We start from the raw sequence: 21,306 nt of genomic DNA, 5'->3' as shown, positions 1-21,306 counted from the left end.
TATTGCTTGACATCGCTGCCATTATGCTTTTTCTTTTTAATGCATGTAACACTGCCAACAAGTCAAAAACACAACGATGACACCCGAATCAAATACATCACCATCGAATAGCCATTACCTCTTTGTTTCATTATTAAAACACCATCAAACATGGGCGTATACCTTCTTCGTCCCGGCAGGTTATATTAAGTGTTCTTGTAGGTTTTAGTTATTTCAGTTGTTGTTGACAAACTTAGAAAACAACATCACGGCGAACCGGGATACGAACAAACACTTAAGTGACCCAAGGAATGAACTCTGCACATTTAATTGCAGCGCCTCAGTCACTGGGCCACCCAAGGTCAGATACATCCTCAATCAGATAACCTCGGTACAAAATATACTAAGTATACTACTACTAAATATATATTATGTTTAATCAATTTGAAATGAAGTTGCACACGCGGAAAGACTTCCGTCCGTATATCCCCACCCATGTATGCATTGCTGCTCAGTCCTTTTAGTTATATATAACTTTGAGATGGGGGCTTGTTCGGGCGGAAATCTTACCCAACAAGCTTCAGTTTTATGGCAATATCGTATGACGACATGTCTGCCCAATCAGACCCCACATGAATACCCCAGTCCGTATCAAATGTTACAATGTCTCCAGCATGACCTCGAGGTCGTGCATACTTCTATGTGAGTGAGTGAGTGAGTATGGTTTTACGCCGCTTTTAGCAATATTCCAGCAATATCACGGCGGGGGACACCAGAAATGGGCTTCACACATTGTACCCATGTCGGGAATCGAACCCGATTTAACCACTAGGCTACCCGACCGCCCCCATACTTCTATGTCACCAGATTGCTAGTGTATGGTCGTCAAGTCATTCAGTAGTTATTATCGGTGTGAATATGGAGGGTAATGTATGATAATGATGATCTCGCGTCACATTTGTAGCATCAGTCACCTCTTCTCTGTCCTACTTGTAGCAATAGGTCAGCTCTCACGTTCAGCATGGAAAGCACGTTCAGAGTGTCCCATTGAGTCATGTACTACACGTGATCGAAATACGGCCTCTCATTGGACAAGAGTATTGGCGTTAATATGTCGGTAGTCCCCGCTTCTCCGAAGTCCCCGCTTCTCTACCCGACGGAAAGCAAGGTCAAGTACACACAGGATACGAGTGACATATCTTCATAACCCCTGTCACGAGATGCGAGAAACGTGATATTTCACTCGGCACATGGAATGTCTTATTTATTATATTTTTTTTTGTGTAGTTGCCTACCGGAAAATTATATTATTTTATTACAAATGTAAAGTCTTGAAATGTAAATTCTCCCTACCTAACACACACCGACCTAAAACGTAGTCCGTGTTTGTAAAATCTTAAAACCTATAAGCAAAAGCATCGAAAATATTGATAACGCAAATTCTTTATTCATACATTTAGTTATGATTATTTACAAAGTCAACTTTAACAAAAAGTATTCTTGAAAACTGCGAGACCGCTGTTGGAAGTGAAAAAAAATTAGAAAAGAATACAGGCAGGTCAAGTAACAAAAATGGCGCATTGCGGAACGTTTGACGAGTTATATGAGAAATTTACAGTTTATAACGATACATTTTCAAGAGAATGACAAACGGCAAGAAGGTTATTAACTCTATAAATGACCATCTGCCATTCTTTTATCTTGTCAGTGTGGAACTAACGTGAGAAAAACGTCAACAGTTTGTGTACGGGCCAGACACTTACGATAAAGGGAGACAATTTGAGGGGAGGTAACTCCTGTTTGACAATGGTTCCGTCAAAGTATTATGTTCACTGCAGTGAAATGTCAAGTATCATGTTTACTACAGTGAAATATCACGTGTTATGTGCACTGCAATGAAATTATCACTTTTCTAAATTTGGTGACTTTTGGTTTGTCGGCCCCATGCCCGTGCTCATGGGAGGGGTAAACGTCCACGGTGTGGCTCACCCTGGGCAGATGAGGCAACAACGTCGTGAAGTAACTGAAATACTGGTCACTAACTCACTCACTCACTCACTCACAAACTCACCCACTCACTCACTCACAAACTCACTCACTCACTCACTCACAAACTCACTCACTCACAAACTCACTCACTCACAAACTCACTCACTTACTCACAAACTCACTCACTCACAAACTCACTCACTCACAAACTCACTCACTCACTCACAAACTCACCCACTCACTCACAAACTCACTCACTCACTCACTCACAAACTCACTCACTCACAAACTCACTCACTCACTTACTCACAAACTCACTCACTCACAAACTCACTCACTCACTCACTCACAAACTCACCCACTCACTCACAAACTCACTCACTCACTCACTCACAAACTCACTCACTCACAAACTCACTCACTCACTTACTCACAAACTCACTCACTCACAAACTCACTAACTCACTCACTCACAAACTCACTCACTCACTCATTATTATTATTATTCCGTTTCCGAAGTGACGTCACCTCCTCAATCTCGCCTGTCTCGCCACGAATGGCTGCAAGATTGCTGATATGGCGTTAAGTAATAATAACTCATTTCTCTTCATGTCAGAACCACTCAAACTAACCCTTCTGAACGCAATCTTAGCATAAACATTTGAGTGAACCGGCGATGTATTCAATGGAATCGGAAGAATGATATTAATGAACTACAGCGTATTATCTATAAAGGCTGTTTCCTGTATTTACGAAAAGGGATGTAAATATTGCTACCTCACTGAGATACCGTGCCGCAGTTTCACGTGTAACCCGACTCCAACACCGTACACTGACCCGACCAGTCGTTGACTGGTCCCTTTAATGCCAGTGCTAGGCAGGGAAACAACAATTACCGTATTCTAACGCCTTTGGTGTAACACGGCCGGGCTTCCAACTACGGACCATCTCTCCGGGCAGACGCTGTATCTACTAGACCACGGGGCGGTATCCATAATCGAGTTTGACCCAAGTTACAATACAAATACATATTATAAAGGATCATAAGTTATAAGAATCATTATGGTCGCGCATTGTACGGGTTGCGTCACATAGGCTGCTCTGAAGAAAACTAAGTTTTCTGTAATTCTGAAGGATTGACATCTGCAGAAAGTGTTACAACTCCTGTATATGATATCTGTCAACAGATTGTTGGGTACATTGGTATAAATTTTATCCTAAAAAACTGGAAATTGGTGACTTTGTGACTGACCTGTTGATTCATCATTCAGAATTCACAAGTCTCCTTCACACAGGGGCAATTCACATGACCGAATGAAGGACTGGGACAATGGCGGACTTGCTTGCCGAATCCTTTCAATGAGGACGGTAGGTCAGGGTCACACTGATTAGCCTGGGCTTTTGTTTGTCAATAGTGTTTTCAATACAGTGATCATGGTTGTGACATGTATTTCTGATGAATGGAGATTTATTGGAAGGACTACCCCCAGCAAGAGATGACAACTGTCAAAATACAGAATACTGACAGATCTTGGCCTATGTGGCGTTTCACAGACTAAAAACGGAAGTCTTTGAAAGTTGGACTTTTGAATGCTCGTTCAGCAAAATCCCTAACTCCTGAAAATGAGTCTTCAATTGCGGATGTTATCAATACAAATCGGGAAAGATTTGCCATCACTGAACTTTGGCTCCGTGAAAGGACGTTGCCATGTTGGCAATAAGAAGAACGACATCTACTGGACAGAAGCATTATATGCCCAGGCAAGGGAAACGACATCTACTGGACAGAAGCATTATATGCCCAGGCTAGGGGAACGATATCTACTGGACAGAAGCATTATATGCCCGGGCTAGGGCAACGACATCTACTGGACAGAAGCATTATATGCCCAGGCTAGGGGAACGATATCTACTGGACAGAAGCATTATATGCCCGGGCTAGGTGAACGACATCTACTGGACAGAAGCATTATATGCCCAGGCTAGGGGAACGACATCTACTGGACAGAAGCATTATATGCCCGGGCTAGGGGAACGACATCTACTGGACAGAAGCATTATATGCCCAGGCTAGGGGAACGACATCTACTGGACAGAAGCATTATATGCCCGGGCTAGGGGAACGATATTTACTGGACAGAAGCATTATATGCCCGGGCTAGGGGAACGACATCTACTGGACAGAAGCATTATATGCCCGGGCTAGGTGAACGACATCTACTGGACAGAAGCATTATATGCCCGGGCTAGGGGAACGACATCTACTGGACAGAAGCATTATATGCCCGGGCTAGGGGAACGACATCTACTGGACAGAAGCATTATATGCCCAGGCCAGGGGAACGAGGAGGCGGCTGTGCCGATATATATCCGGAAACTATTGATTGCACAGTTCTCCGTCCATCAGAAAAGACAGACGGACAGTTTACTTGTATATATGGGCAACAGGTCAAAAGTACATCATGCGTACAATAATATTGTACAAGTAACAGCGCAACCTTGACATTGTAGTTTCAGAACATGTACAAAGGGTTTACAACATGAAGATGTAATATAATATATAACATAATATACTGATGTCGGCTTCTTAGTCATCCGTCAGAAAACGTTTCCTATGAACAATTACAAGTAAGCTTTACCCTTAATCGCCAGTGTCTGCAACTGAATGTTGTGTGCCGACCAACGTGTACAAAATAGTCTGGATTATTTTTCACGAGTCTGGCAATTACTTTGATACGATGAGCACTGCAAAATCCTAGGTCATCGTCCTTGGAGATTTCAACATTCATGTTGATGATCGCCTAGACCGAGAAGGCCTCAGATTGCTTAGTCTATTGGAAACTAAGAACCTAGTGCGACATATCTCAGAACCAACTCATGGGGGCGGTCGGGTAACCTAGTGGGTAAAGCGTTCGCTCGTCACACCGAAGACCCGGGTTCGATTCCCGACATGGGTACGATGTGTGAAGCCCATTTCTGGTGTCCCCCACCGTGATATTGCTGGAATATTGCTACAAGCGGCGTAAAACCATACTCACTCACTCACCAACTCATGATGGTGAACACACACTTGATCTTGTTATATCACGCAGTGGTGATTTCGAGCTGCATAAATTTGAATTTAATCACCCAGTTACCTCGGATTACTGTGTTATAACATTCTCGGTGAAGATTGCTAAGTCAGCAGGATCTGTAAGACCATGGTATGTAGAAAGTGGAAGGACGTCAACATTGAGCAGTTCAAGGCTTACATAGCTAACAAGCTTGTTTCCATCAGAGGCAGACACTGCAACCGAGGCTGTTGGTAAATACAATTATTTCCACAGAGATATCTGGAACATGCATGCACCCGTCAAAAGACTAAAGTTACGGTCCGTCCTCATGGTCCACTGCATGGTATAGCGAAGAAATTCGAAAGGCTAAGCAGCATCGGATACATTTAAAGAAACTAATCCACAGAACAAAACTCACTGTAACATGCGCAATACCCAAGTAAGAGGCGACTAACGGGATCGGGTGGTCAGTCTCGCCGACTTGGTTAATGCATCGTACCCCAATTGCGTAGATCGATGCTCATGATACCAATCACTGGATTGTCTGGTCCAGACTCGATTATTTACAGACCACCGTCATATAGCTGGAATATCGCTGGGTGCGGCGTTAAACAACAAACAAACAACCAAACACAATGCCCAAAGATAAAACTCAACAAATTGAATGAAAAGGTTGAGCACTTCAATGCATCGATCCAAAAAGCCACAACTCAAAAGGATTTGTAAGGTGTTGCAAATATCCCACTTTTCAAGAAGAGACAATAAATTCTCCCTCAAAACATATCACATGACTAGGTAGCAAATGAGATCTCCAAGCTTTTCACTGATAAAAGTGAAAAAATCAGAGACATTCTACTGCAATCACCAACAATGGTCACTCTAGGTGTGTGCAGAGGGCACGGGTGGCCCAGTCGTCTGAGGCGCCGCGATTCGCTGTGCAGATTTGCGTCCCTTTGGCACGCCAGAAACCTATGATTGTGGGTTCGAATCTCGGTTCGCCCCGATTATGTTTCTACGTTTGTCAGCACCATACCCGTGTTCGTGGGTTTCATCGAAGTGGTAAACGTCTGAGACCTGCATCACCTCGGGCTTTCCTCCCACATTAAGCTGACACGCCACGTTATAACTGGAATATTGTTAAAAGCGGCGTTAAACCCAACTCACTCACTCACATGATTACCATAAAACTGGATGATATCATGCCAGCTGCTTATAAAACAGACCTCAACGCCGAGACAGCCTTGGTCAGAGTCCATAACGACCAGCTCCATACAGTAGACACTGACGGGGTAGCACTTCTGTGGTCCTCGACCAATCAGCACCCTGTGACACTATAGATCACGACATACTACAACACGTTGCAATATCGCCTTGAATTACAGGCGATGCTCTGTAATGGTTCAGGTCCCATCTTGACTGCCGATATTCAGTGGTCAACGTTAGTGGAAATACGCCAAAGAAACAGCAGCTGAAGTTTGTAGTACCACAAGAATCTAAGTTAGGACATATCCTTTTTGACAGTATATACTCTGCCAGTCGGATACATCGCACTGAGTCATAACCTACAATGCCATCTATAGGGAGACGACACAAAGCTATATCTGGCCTTTAAAAAAAATTGTGGTCTGTCCACTAGAAATGCCTACGCATCTTTAATGAGAGAGTGAGTGTGAGTGAATTTTGATTTTACGCCGCTTTTAGTAATATTCCAGCAATGGGCTTCACACATTGTACCCATGTCGGGAATCGAACCCGGGTCCTCGGCGTGACGGGCGAACGCTTTAACCGACCGGCTACGCGACCGTCCCACTATTGGTGAATCTGCTATAGTCATAGCGCCAAAGGTGACGTTTCTCTCATATTATCTGCGACCACGCGTCGTGGTTGTGGATTGCATTCTTGAAACTGACACAGAGCTATTGGTCATCTGCTCAAAATCCCCGCAACCTCACCTTGTTCTGCCAGTCGTCAGCATTGAACAGAGTGTGATCACACCAGCCAGAGTGCCAGAAACCTGGGCGTCATCATGGATCCGCTATACAGCTTGTATAAGCATATCACAACCATACAAATGAGCATATTACCTTATTCACTACATTGGACAAATCAGAAGCCATACAAATGAGCATATTACCTTATTCACTACATGGGACAAATCAGAAGCCATACAAATGAGCATATTACCTTATTCACTACATGGGACAAATCAGAAGCCATACAAATGAGCATATTACCTTATTCACTACATGGGACAAATCAGAAGCCATACAAATGAGCATATTACCTTATTCACTACATGGGACAAATCAGAAGCCATACAAATGAGCATATTACCTTATTCACTACATGGGACAAATCAGAAGCCATACAAATGTGTATATTACCTTATTCACTACATGGGACAAATCAGAAGCCATACAAATGTGTATATTACCTTATTCACTACATGGGACAAATCAGAAGCCATACAAATGTGTATATTACCTTATTATGGGACAAATCAGAAGACATGTCAACGTCGAGGCTAAACAAATGTTGATCCAGCTATTGTCGTCTCCAGGTTGGGTTATTGTAATTCTCTCCTACATGGCCTACCAAAGAAGGCTGCAGAAAATACTACAGCATGTTCAGAATACAGCTGCAAGAATTCTGACAAGAACGCCTTGCGAGAACAGATCGCGCCGATACTAACTGAGCTCTTTAAACTTCTCACTCTGGTTTACAAGGTAATGCATGGTTTGGCTCCTGGATACTTACAGGAACTGATAGTACCATACAAGCCTGCACGCTCTCTCCGATCAACGATAGGTCATTTCAACATGCCGACCCATTGCTATGGGACACTCTGCTACAAGAAATCCGCGGAACAGAAAATGTGACAAACTTTTAAAAAAACCTCGTAACCTGTCTCTTCTAGAGAGCCTTTGACTAGGTCAATCAGGGTCCAAGCGCATTTGAGCAGTTTTTTGAAAATGCTCCATATAAATGCTTAATTAGATTTAATTAATTTTAAAATAATCATTTTTTAATTAAACACAAATCGTAGTTGTCTGGATAAACGGGGTTATAATGTGTATATAAACAGTTATCCAACATGAAGAACATAAGCAGACACTGACCGCAACTTCACAATGTATACACAGGCAATCCCGGACAAAACACGACGAAGATCTGACCACAGGTTGAAAACTGATTAACAAACACAGTGACCAATAAAGACAATGATCGATTCCCCTTTATATCAGTTCGACTCCAGTCATTGATGGAATTCATCTTCAAACAGGGCGTAAACTGGGTTAAACCAAAGTTGCCGAAAAAAGCGTTTCCCACGACAAGTGTATTTTCTTATGAATTGTACGTTTATGAGGTGAGGTGGGGTGAAGTGTGGTTTAAGATTATTGCCCTTGGAAAGAAGGATGTGTGTGTGTGTGGCCATCTTCCCAAGGCAAGGGGGTTAACGGACTTTAAAAGTCCAGTTTCCACTTTTATAGTCAGTTAACTCTCATGCTTCGGGAAGATGGTGTGTGGCTGCTTGTCTCGACTGATGCCAATTTATAGTGCTATCCCATTGAGATACGATGCCGCAGTTTAACGTGGATACCCCACTCAGACCCAGTATACTGACTCCGAGCCGACCAGTCCTTGTTTTTGCCCTTTAATGCCGAGCGCCAGGCAGGGTAAAAACAAGTTTCATCTTTTAACGTCTTTTGGTATGACGCGGCCGGGGATGAAACCTTCCACTTCCACTTGACCACAGAGGTACGTTTATGAGAAACATGATGTAACATTGCAAGAACATGTCAGGTGATGTATTACATTGATCACTGCATGACAAGGATCACTGCACGACATGACACCGCATTGCCAGCAGTTAGTGAGAGCTATGACACACACATACTCAGGTCAGCTGTTCCAGTGAGTGAGTGAGTGACTTGGGTTTCACGCCGCTTCTAACGTATTCCAGTTATATCACGGTGTGTCAGCTTAATGTGGGAGGAAAGCCCGAAGTGATGCAGGTGTCAGACGTTTACCACTTCGGTTAAACCCACGAGCACGGGTATGGTACTGACAAACCTAGAAAAGAATCGGGATGAACCGGGATTCGAACCCAAAAGCCATGGGTTTCTGGCGTGCCCAAGGGACGCAACTCTGCACAGGGAATTGCAGCTCCTTAGACAACTGGGCCACCCGTGCCCCCTCCAGACTTCTGAAGAAAGAATGCGACTGAAAGAAACAAGAAGTCCTTCGAGGCGAATGTGACTGTCTGCACTCACTGCTCTTTGACGGAGGGCGTTAAATCAATATTTCATGAGTCAAGGACCTTATAATCTGTAAATAAAAGCGACGAAATCCTTTCCATAATCACAAGAAACGTCTGTTTAATGCAGTCCGCTGCACGATTTCGACTTCATCATACATATGTGTTAAGAACCACTATCAAATAGTAATGATACCAGGTGTTCGCCAAAACGTAAGCATGTCCTGCCCCGCTGGTGGCACCCGTCACAAACACATGCAAAGCCAGCTAAATGTTCATCTGAAACAACACGGGAAGATATGGTGCAAGGTACAATAGGGAATTGCATGATACGTCACTTTTGTTATTGAGGCGTCAAATTTGGAAATGTCATTCACATGTCTACCATAACACTTTTTGAAATCCTTTCCGAGACCTTGATCAAATAACGTTAGAGCAAGTGTCGTGTGATGATCTTTGAAATCTTCGCAGAATGAGCACGTTCGATTGTATCAATCCTTTTCAACATAGTTTACTGCTCGTTTCGACTTTACGACCCACGGGTCCTGGCAGTTTATGTGTGAATGAGTGAGTGAGTTGGGTTTACCCCTCTTTGAACAATATTTCTGTTATATCACGGCGTTTCATCTTGATGTGGAGGAAAGTGATAATTTAAAGGTCTTAGACGTTAGGCACTTTGGTTTTACGCCGCCTTTAGCAATATTCCAGCAACATCACGGCGGGGGACACCAGAAATGGCTTCAGACATTGAACACATTTAGGGAATCGAACTCGGGTCTTCGATGTGACGCGCGTACGCTTTAACCACAAGGCTACCCGACCGCCCTCATTCAACATATTAGCAGCAGTAGCAGGTAGTAGTGGTAGAACTACTACTTCTTCTACCGTCCGCCTCGGCGGTGAAGGGGACAGCGTGTCAGTAGCGGAAGGTCGGTGTTTCGATCTTGGTTTGTTTGCACATTAGGGGCAAGGACCTTGTCTACAGAGCATCCGGTGGTACAGATAGCCTAGTTTTCCTGATTGAAGGGGGCCATGTTTGATCTGTGATAAGGTAAAATAAGGTCGAGCTGGCGTTGTGTTCTGATAACAGCGACAACGCTCTGTGTCCAACAAGGGCACAACGCACCATGGCCATTGAGTCCAGGTTTACATGTTTTAATATGTACCATTGGACTGTAGTACAGATTTCTTATCATGTTTTGTCGCTTTTATTTTTATTCATATACAATCGAGGAGCTTGAGATGATTTAGTCAGTGAATCGATAAATATACTGAGTCAAATTAAAAACTTCACATTTTTAAAAGTAATCCCATATATGATATAACGGACATTCATTAATGTCCAAAGAAGGATTTTAATTAACGGTGTTAACCATAATTTGTTCCAATAACCTACGGTATTCAGTAATAACATAAACAGTTTAAATCATAAGTCCCAAGCACGAGAATCTGATGGCACATAAGTTCAGTAACGTGTATGGCCACCATGTGCGTTGACAACTGCCACACAACGTCTCCGCATGGACCTTGTGATGCTTGTGAACACATGATTGGGAAGACGACGCCATTGTTGCTGCAAAATGGTGCTAAGATCTTGCAAATTCTGTGGTTGGTTCTGGAGAGTGCGCAGACTTCTGCCAAGAGCGTCCCAGACTTGTTCGATTGGATTGAGGCCGGGAGACCTTGACGGCCAGTCCATGACGTTGACTCCTGCATTCTGATGGAAATTCCTTGTCAAAATTGCTGTGTGGAGTCTGGCATTGTCGTGTTGGAAGATCAAACCGGGTCCATGTGCTGCCATAAAAGGCAGAAGTTCTGGTGCCAGTACCTGGTCGCGGTAAGCAGCAGCGTTGAGGTTGCCACGGATGACAAGAAGCCTGGAACGTGCATTGCCACAGAAAGCACCCCACACCATGACACTTCCGCCTCGAAATCTTTCAACTTCCTGTACACAACACTGGGCGTAACGTTCATGACGGCGCCTCCACACACTCGCCCTACCATAAGCAAAGCGAAGATTAAATCGGGATTCATCACTGAAGACGACTTGGTTCCAGTTCCTCTGAGTCCATCGTAAGTGTCGCTGTGCCCACAATTGACGTTGAGTCAGAATCGGCCCGTAGTATGGCCGTCGTGCTTGAAGGTGAGCAGTTCTCAGACGGTTTCGAACAGTTTGCGCACTCAGTCTACCCCTAAACAGTTCATTTCTGGTTGATGTTGGCGTAAAAAATCGGTTATGGAGGTGACGTAAGACGATCTGACGATCCACTGCATGTGACGTCACACGTGGTCGACCTGGCCGAGGGCGATCAGCGGAAGAACATTACAACAATGTTACTTTATCGGTATTTGCCGACTCTCGGTCACATACGTTTCCCAACTCATACTCAGTTACGCAAAGAAAAATAGTTCTTTGAATTTATACAGCATAATCTAGAAATATGTCAACATAGTTTCATTCTCTGAACAAATTTACAAACAATATTTTGGATAAATCAAATCTTAAAAATAGGTTACAGGAAGTTGAACAAAAATATAAACATGACCTCGATGCAGCGACCGAGGTGAGGTCAATTTTCAAGCGCGGATTTATACGTGACGTCACATAAGTTTGTAAAGAGGTGTATTTCGAGTCGAACGGGAGCATGATATTTACTGCTGTTGAAAATGACGTTCATGGAGCAGTTATGGAAAACACCCCGACGCGTGAACCCTCTCATGGCACTAGCAAATTGGGAATATCACCGATTCATGAATGTGTTGCTTGTGTTTGGATAATCGCAAACCTATTCGGACGATGCGGAATGGACTGGTGGGGGGTGAACCGAGTGCTCTGAAACTTATGTGTTTTGTGATAATTTTCAACGTCAGGGTATGTTATATTTGGAGTTTGGGGTTTGTCGCGTGTGCTGTAATACTTTGCTTAGCTGGTGTTTCTTGTCATCTGAGATGGAACAACTGTATGACCTGATGTCAGCTTCATTTCTGTGTCCCGTCATTCCTCCTGTGACGCCGCTTCTCGGCCTAGAATGCACGGAGAAGGTCGGCCAACTCAGAAACCGAAATAGTAGATTTCTAATTCCGTCTACGGATATTTTCTCGACTCTGATGACCAATCGATAAAACAGGTAGGCAAGTTTTGGGGTTTTTTTTGGCCACATCTGAGCAGGGTACGACATTGTTTTCATTGGTGCAAAATTCCTGTTATTTCCGAAAACAAGGCATCAAAGTCAATATTGCTCAATAAATCAATTTCGTTCACCTCAGTAATTTTACAGAATTAATTTTCTTCACTTGCGTTATTAGTATTGAAAGATAACCATTCCATATCCAAATCATCGCAAGGACAATTATTAATCCATTTTGTTTCATATAGCAGCAAGACGACATAAATCACCAGAACCAAAGCATATAAGTCAGATGAAACAGTACAAGACCAGGCAAAAATACTAAATTAATTATTTTGCTGATAAATGCAGGTATTATAAAGAAAATAGAACAACGAGTTGATCGTAAACACCGATCGAGAATTCGGGGAAACCCCGGAAAGTAGTTCCGGCAAAAGTTCACACGATCAATTTCACAAAAAATTGTTCACATCGTGTGAACTTTTTCTGTCCGTTCACAGGTGTGTGAACTCCAAATATCAGATCACGTGACTACCCCTTCAGCCAATCAGCATGAAGGAAACAGTGTAAACTTCAAAGTATGAAATTATTTAAAAATATCAAAATGAAGGGAGATGGAGGCGCTTGTTTAACTTAACATAATATGACACTTGGACACCATCCCAAGAACAAGTACCTCATGCATGTCTCGCAATGAGAATTCCCGGAGGACAGGTCCAAATAACTGTGTCCCTATGGGGATTCCGAGCGAAAATGCCTGTGTAGATCCGGGGTAGAATAGCTCTTCAGCAACCAATGCTTGCCGTAAAAGGCGACTATGCTTGTCGTTAGAGGCGACTAACGGGATCGGTTGGTCAGGCTCGCTGACTTGGTTGAAACATGTCATCGATCCCAATTGCGTGGATCGATGCTCATATCAATCACTGGGATGTCTGGTCAAGACTCGATTATTTACAGACCGATGTCATATACCTGGAATATTGCTGAGTGCGGCGTAAAACAACAAACCAACCGGGTGAGAATGGAGCAAAATACCTCATGCGGGGAAACAGAGCCAACTGAAAATAGATTCGAGTGATCCTGTTCTGCTGCAGATTGCATATCATCACACAGCTGATGATTTCAGTCACTGGTTTGTCTGGTCCTAATTCGAATATTTACATGCCGCTGTGGTAAAACTGGAAGAGTGCTTACTGCGGCACAAAACGGCATTCACTCACACATTTCCCCGAAAAGCATTTTCTCTAAACAAACAAGGATGACCATTTGGAAGCAGAACTGTTCTTACGAGCCACGTCGGCATTTATGTTCCTTAGGAATATTTTTCTTAGCAATTTCCGACCTTACGTTTTAGTTTCTATTCAGTCATTCTTCCCTTCCCTTAAGGCGGGGAAGAATACGGGAGAGGTTAATTTTGTAGCATGTAAGTCGACATGTTGGTTTCTTTGAAATTTCAAGCCACACAGTTACCGAAACGAAACATACAACTCATGTGAAATGTGCGTGAAATGTTGATGTTTATCTTTTCCAGCAATAAGAGATACTTCAAAATCGTCTTGCTATTCTGAGACTTAGTCACTTTTCGTAATGCTGATAACCCATGAAATTTGTTCATTTTCTTTTTAAAAGAGCTAAAAATGATCCCATTTCGCTAAAGTTAACCGGTCTACATTTTGTAAGAATAAACTATTGCGCAATGAGCGATTATCTCCTTTAGCTATAGGCGTAGTATAGAAGTGATAAATTCACGCACTGACCTTGCATTGCTGTACATCGTATCTTATTCAAGCTGTATCACTGAGAGTTAGTGATTATCTCCCTTACCCGAACAGCTCAATTTGCGCACTACCTTTGCAATGTATCGTATGTTATTCAGGCAGCCATCGAGAAACGTTCCAGTAAGAAATTTTGGCCAGGCCTGTCACGCGCATTCAATTTTCACACTGCTATTGCAACATATTGTTCAACACGATTAAATACCAGGCTTCTATAAAGTATGACTTTGTTCAATAAACAACACATGTAAAACAACGGGTTTGATATGAGAAAATGTTTATTAGTTGTCTTCATAATCACATGTATGGCGCTTGCTGTGCATAGTTGAGCACAGCATTGTTTTAAACACTTCACTGTATGTAATGTATGGTACATACCGTTTCATGCGGCGGTTTACGTTTCTGTATGGTTTATTGCTTTGACAAAAAAAAATTAACTTCCAGCAGAGATCATACACCCGTATATGTTCTTTGCTTCTGGATACATAGGAAATCAACAGGTTGGTCTGTAGTTTGCAATTATTTTCCAAAAAGATAATACGGTTGCATGATATCTTCACGATGTTTGGGTTGAACATAGTAACATTCTTCTAAACAAATTTCAAATCTAAGCCGGAAGCAATCACAACACAAACCCAGTTAACCAAACGGAACCATACACAAGAGTGAGTGAGGTAGTTGGGTTTAACGCCGTCTTGAATAGTATTCCGTGTCAGCTTGATGTGGGAGGAAAGTCTGAAGTGATGCAGGTCTTAGACGTTCACCACTTTGGTGAAACCAACGAGCAAGGGTTTTGTGCTGACAACAAAATCGGGGCGAACCGAGATTCAAACACACTGTCATAGGTTTCTGGCGTGCCAAAGGGACACAACTCTGCATAGCGAATTGCAGCGCTTTCGGCGACTGGGCCAACCATGCCCCCGTAAACAACTGTAAGAAACTATTATACAACAAAGATGTTTTAGATGAGATATGTATTGCGGAACATTCCATGAAGAAACAGTGGCAATAATACACAATCACAAACTACAAAATACATGCACAATAAACGACAATTAAAAAACACAGGAACAATCAACATTCAAAAGAGGTACATTATGACAATTTAATTTCTAAAACAAGTGTATTATAATGATATGGAAACAATATTAGAATTGAGCAAAACTATGGTAATGTTGTACATACATGTACAAGGAATTTGTTTGTAATTGTTGATATGTTAACAGATCTTGGAAGTTGTTTCTGGATAACTGTTGGTAAACTTATTAAGAATCTGCTCCTTTTAACAGAGTGTACCAAATTCTTTATCATGATTGGGGATTATTTGTGATTCTCTTTCTTGGTTGTATTATGTAAGACAGTGCGTAATGTTGTTGATCTTCTGAGACATCACATGTTTCACAGAGACGTTGTTCAAATGGTTTGTTTTTGTTGTTGTATATCTACAATTTTGTCAATTTTAAGTTTGTGATTACTTAAACGAAGTTTTGAGAAAAGTGACCTATGGCCTTTGTTTTTACAATATGCAAGATAATTCTCAATATTTATAGATAACGTGACCAAACTGTATGTTCCCTAACTTGCTGCTAGATAAATGGGAATCCATTAATGATTGTGTGAATTTTTAAATTTGAACTGAAGTATATTTAGAGTGGATTCATTACATTTTTTTGTGTTTAGTATTTTAAAAGTTTGCCTTATTTAACCCAACCAACATTTTGACCAGAAATATTGATATTTGCTGCAAAAGCATGCTTTATAGTGACATTTGTTGTGTATCTATATAGGATTTTTTTTATTTGTACTAATAATGGATATATGTCAAGTTTTGCCTGACAGGCCCAGTTTTCTTGCCTGGGTTTTCTTTGTGCTGACCAATTAAAGACACTGTTTCTTTTATTGTGCTTTCCAAAGATAAGTACATTAATAACAACCAATTTGTACTTAACACAAATTCTCTCCTCCCATAGCTTACACTTCCTTCCTCTGCACATAACATTATATTGCGTGGAGCTATTGATGCTCTGCAGCAATCTCTACTTCTTGTGTTTGTGTTTACTTCTTGCAATCTTACAGATACTGTTTCCTGCTGTACTGATAGCCCAATTCATGACTGATTCTTGTCGGGTCGGTGATAAACGTGTGCTTTTCCTGAGGGGTTGTGATACGCCTCCAACAACTAGACCAGTCTACTGGGTTGTGATACGCCTCCAACAACTGGGCCAGTCTACTGGGTTGTCTGCTAATTGTTTTGTCTTCGACATTGTTCTGTCAACTAATTGTTTTGTCCACCACGTTGTTCTGTCCACTAATTGTTTGTCTACTACGTTGTTCTGTCCAATAATTGTTTTGTCTACCACGTTGTTCTGTCCACTAATTGTTTGTCTACCACGTTGTTCTGTCCACTAATTGTTTTGTCTACCACGTTATTCTGTCCAATAATTGTTTTGTCTACCACGTATTTCTGTCCACTAATTGTTTGTCTACTACGTTGTTCTGTCCACTAATTGTTTTGTCTACCACGTTGTTCTGTCCACTAATTGTTTTGTCTACCACGTTGTTCCGTCCACTAATTGTTTGTCTACCACGTTGTTCTGTCCACTAATTGTTTGTCTACTACGTTGTTCTGTCCAATAATTGTTTTGTCTACCACGTTGTTCTGTCCACTAATTGTTTGTCTACCACGTTGTTCCGTCCACTAATTATTTGTCTACCACGTTGTTCCGTCCACTAATTGTTTTGTCTACCACGTTGTTCTGTCCAATAATTGTTTTGTCTACCACGTTGTTCTGTCCACTAATTGTTTGTCTACCACGTTGTTCCGTCCACTAATTATTTGTCTACCACGTATTTCTGTCCACTAATTGTTTGTCTACTACGTTGTTCTGTCCACTAATTGTTTGTCTACCACGTTGTTCCGTCCACTAATTGTTTGTCTACCACGTATTTCTGTCCACTAATTGTTTGTCTACCACGTTGTTCTGTCCACTGATTGTTTGTCTACCACGTTGTTCTGTGTGCTAATTGTTTGTCTACCACGTTGTTCTGTCCACTAATTGTTTGTCTACTACGTTGTTCTGTCCACTGATTGTTTATCTACCACGTTGTTCTGTGTGCTAATTGTTTGTCTACCACGTTGTTCTGTCCACTTATCGTTTGTCTACCACGTTGTTCTGTCCACTAATTGTTTGTCTACCACGTTGTTCTGTCCACTAATTGTTTGTCTACCACGTTGTTCTGTCCACTAATTGTTTGTCTACCACGTCGTTCTGTCCACTAATTGTTTGTCTGCCACGTTGTTCTGTCCACTAATTGTTTGTCTACCACGTTGTTCTGTCCAATAATTGTTTGTCTACCACGTCGTTCTGTCCACTAATTGTTTGTCTACCACGTTGTTCTGTCCACTAATTGTTTGTCTGCCACGTTGTTCTGTCCACTAACTGTTTGTCTACCACGTTGTTCTGTCCAGTAATTGTTTGTCTACCACGTTGTTCTGTCCACTAATTGTTTGTCTACCACGTCGTTCTGTCCACTAATTGTTTGTCTACCGCGTTGTTCTGTCCACTAATTGTTTGTCTACCACGTCGTTCTGTCCAATAATTGTTTTGTCTACCACGTTGTTCTGTCCACTAATTGTTTGTCTACCACGTTGTTCTGTCCAATAATTGTTTTGTCTACCACGTTGTTCTGTCCAGTAATTGTTTGTCTGCCACGTTGTTCTGTCTCCTAATTTAAAAAATGAGGAATACTCAACTTTGCCAACGTGTCATTGTCCCGTTGATTTACATACTCCATCTAGATCAGACCCACCAACGTCGTCCTGGATCGATGTGGGAATGATTTCCCAGGCCTTTCGTTTTTATTACTCTGTTTACGGAATTTTGCTCAATAGCTTTAGTGGTCTAAATAAATTAAAAACTAAAACTGACAAAAAGAATATTCTGAGAATATGGGATCGGAAGGATGTGATAAAATATGTTTGCATAATGTAAAAGGAATGTTAGCCTATTTTGCGTATAAATTGAAAGAAAACCACACCATTTTTAGAGTACCAGCGAAACTATTAAGAGCATTGAAGCAAACAGTGTACCACTTGTCTTCGACAAGCAGGGAACCGTTTTGTGTGGGGTTTTTTAATTATAAACGCGATTTTCAGGCTCTGCGTTATTAAAATGTTTAAATCTGGAATTTTAGTGCATTTGGGATCGGCGGTTCCGTCAACAAAGTAATAAAATGTAACGCCTTATCTGTCTCGACGTGAATCGCGTCCGGCGAGAGTTGTTCCAAATCGATCCCTTTTTCTGAATTACATAAACTGTTATAAGAGTTCTATGACCTTTTCAAGCATCACACGGACGCGGATCGACTCTTAATTTGATCCACATCTTCAGGATTTCACGACCCCGACAACGTCATGTCGCCCGTGGGGTGTCTCGGTGAGTGCTCAGAGGTAACGCCAGTTATTAAGCGTATTGAGTCGAGAGGGTGATATTGATTTGGCGACTTTCAAAGCCGACAGCAAATGAAGCAGGCGATGTAGACACTTCAACCTTCCTGGCAGACGGTTCAATTCGACAGTACTGTTAGAAAGCTTGAAATATTAACAGGCTGTTGATGCCTGTAATGGTTTGTGCCATGTCGACCTGTCCTTGTTTTAGCGCCTTGTACTCAGCGCCAGACATGGTAACAACAAGTACCATTTTTTCAACATCTTTTGGTATGGCAACATCAGACTGTTGCAGATTCACCAATAGTGGGGCGGTCGGGTAGCCTAGTGGTTAAAGCGTTCGCTCGTCAAGCCGAAGACCCGGGTTCCATTCCCGACATGGGTACAATCTGTGAAGGGGCGGTCGGGTAGCCCAGTGGTTAAAGCGTTCGCTCTTCACGCCGAAGACCCGGGTTCGATTCCCGACATGGGTACAATGTGTGAAGCCCATTTCTGGTGTCCCCCGCCGTGATATTGCTGGAATATTGCTAAAAGCGGAGTAAAACCATACTCAATCACTCACAATCTGTGAAGCCCGTGATATTGTTGGACTATTGCTAAAAGCGGCGTAAAACCATACTCACTCACTCACAATCTGTGAAGCCCGTGATATTGTTGGACTATTTCTAAAAGTGGCGTAAAACCATACTCACTCACTCACCATTAGTGTAGATCATTTTCGAGAATTGTCCCAACTAGCGCTACATATATCGCAGATTGACTGGATAAATGCCAACTGTAGTGATACAAATACCAGGTTCTACGGCCAGCAACAGTCCCACCTATAATAGTGGTAGTCGGTTCAGGCACCAGCAGTTCCGACGACGAGATCTATGGCATGAGCGAGTCAGATTGCGACTGAAACTATCATGAGACGGCCCCTCTAACGCTCTGTCATTTCCCCTACCACAGAACGTGCAGTACATGCGTGCTTGCGCTCTGCCTTCCACGGTTTGTCCCCCCTACGTGTCATGTACACATTTCTATACAACATTACATGATAGTTTCTTAAAGAACTTCATCCGTCATGGGTCTTCAAATAAACAAAATGCAGATTTTGTTGGGTACAGGGTATTCATGGTCAAGTACCGTATTGATGTTTCATACACTTTTCTGGATTTCGAGTTATTTTGCAATTCATCGTTCTCATTTGGAGTCAAACGGACTGTACAGTCCGTTTGATTCCATCTGAGACCGATGAATTGCTCACTAACTCAAAATCTAATAATTGCAACAAAACCAAAATGTGCACAGCGACATGAATTGGACAGACCAACTCTGATGGTTTGTCTCATAATTTTGGACACCCGAATAAAAACATTGTTTAACAAACGATCATCATATTGTTGACATTTTTCGCCATCCCATACCAGGGAGGACCAGTCGCTCATAGGACCTACATACATGAACCTTGTGTGCCAGTTGGCATATGATCATATGACATACACAGAAAGATCCAACGTGTGCTTGAAAGTTTGATCTGCGGACGTCAAACATCACCTAACTGTAGCTAGATAGGAAGTGGACACGGGATTATTTCAACAGACAAACCTGTTCTACATATGGAACAATCATAGCTCTGTCAACGGACCTTTCATATCTTGTCATGCGTTCACTGTACGAAGACAAAAATCAGAGTCTAGGAAGGCAACAGTTAATGAATATTACTGAAACCCTCAATCAACAATATGTAGTCGAGTCTGGGTCAGACAAACCAGTGATTGATATTATGAGCAACGTCCCACACTATCGGGGTATGACGTCACGTAGTCATGCAAAACACCGAATCTGACCACCCGATTCAATTTAGTCGCCCTCTGCAAGTGATAGGGTGCTTGGGCTCTGTACTTCTAACTCGGAATATGCCCGTAGGGCCCTTTTAATAGAGGAGAAATACATGATCACCTTTATGGGGCGCTTGGGTTGGTTGGTTGGTTTGTTGTTTAACGCCGCTCTCAGCAATATTCCACCTATATGACGGCGGTCTGTAAATAATCGAGTCTAGACCAGAGAATCCAGTGATTAATATCATGAGCATCGATCCACGCAATTGGGATCGATGACATGCATCAACCAAGTCAGCGAGCCTGACCACCCGATCCCGTTAGTCGCCTTTTACGACAAGCATAGTCGCCTTTTACGGCAAGCATGGGTTGCTGAAGACCTATTCTACCCGGATCTTCACGGGTCGGGGCGCTTGGGAAGCCCAGTGGTTAGCACTCGTTCGCCATGCCGAAGTTCTGAGTTCGAATCCTTAAAGGGTAGGGGGAATGTTGGTGTGTATGTTACTGGGTGTGCAGTCACCAGCCTTCAACTATATCACACCACCATGTAAGAAGGGGACTTTTGTGTCGCAAGTTTTCTCAAGGAGAAGAACATATTTTTTCACACATGTTCTTCAGGACAATATAAATTTGTTAAAACCTGAGTAAAAATTGCCAGTATTACCTGGAACAAACAATTTTGTCCCCAAGCCCATCTTGAGAACACAAAAGGCCTCCCACTACGTGTATGTGGACTACCGGTACGGGTTCAGTACACGTGAACCTGAGAAGCCCCTCGTTTCCTGACCAATAGGAAGGGCATACTCTGAGGGCAGGTGGGAACACATTATTGATAGCTTCTCTTGAATGATAAA

At 42.4% G+C, this 21,306-nt stretch overlaps 1 protein-coding gene across 2 annotated transcripts in view; it reads right to left on the bottom strand.

Annotated features, from left to right (window-relative positions):
* Positions 1-21,306, bottom strand: part of LOC139474490 (probable cytochrome P450 49a1) — a 64,872-nt gene that overhangs the window by 40,097 nt on the left and 3,469 nt on the right. Inside the window, exon 1 of one of the 2 annotated variants that reach the window (XM_071257535.1) lies at positions 3,221-3,293. The exons of the other annotated variant lie outside the window; for it this stretch is intronic. Within the exon in view, the coding sequence (XP_071113636.1) occupies positions 3,221-3,235 (15 nt within the window). The 5' untranslated portion in view covers positions 3,236-3,293. Of the gene's footprint in view, positions 1-3,220; positions 3,294-21,306 lie in introns of those variants that run through there. 2 annotated transcript variants of the gene reach the window in all.

Source organism: Haliotis cracherodii, unplaced genomic scaffold (genome assembly GCF_022045235.1).
Source record: "Haliotis cracherodii isolate W230 unplaced genomic scaffold, xgHalCrac1.p SCAF_3, whole genome shotgun sequence".
NCBI lineage: Eukaryota > Metazoa > Mollusca > Gastropoda > Lepetellida > Haliotidae > Haliotis > Haliotis cracherodii.
The sequence above is the reverse complement of the archived record's forward strand: the minus strand, read 5'-3'. Positions and strand labels throughout refer to the sequence as shown.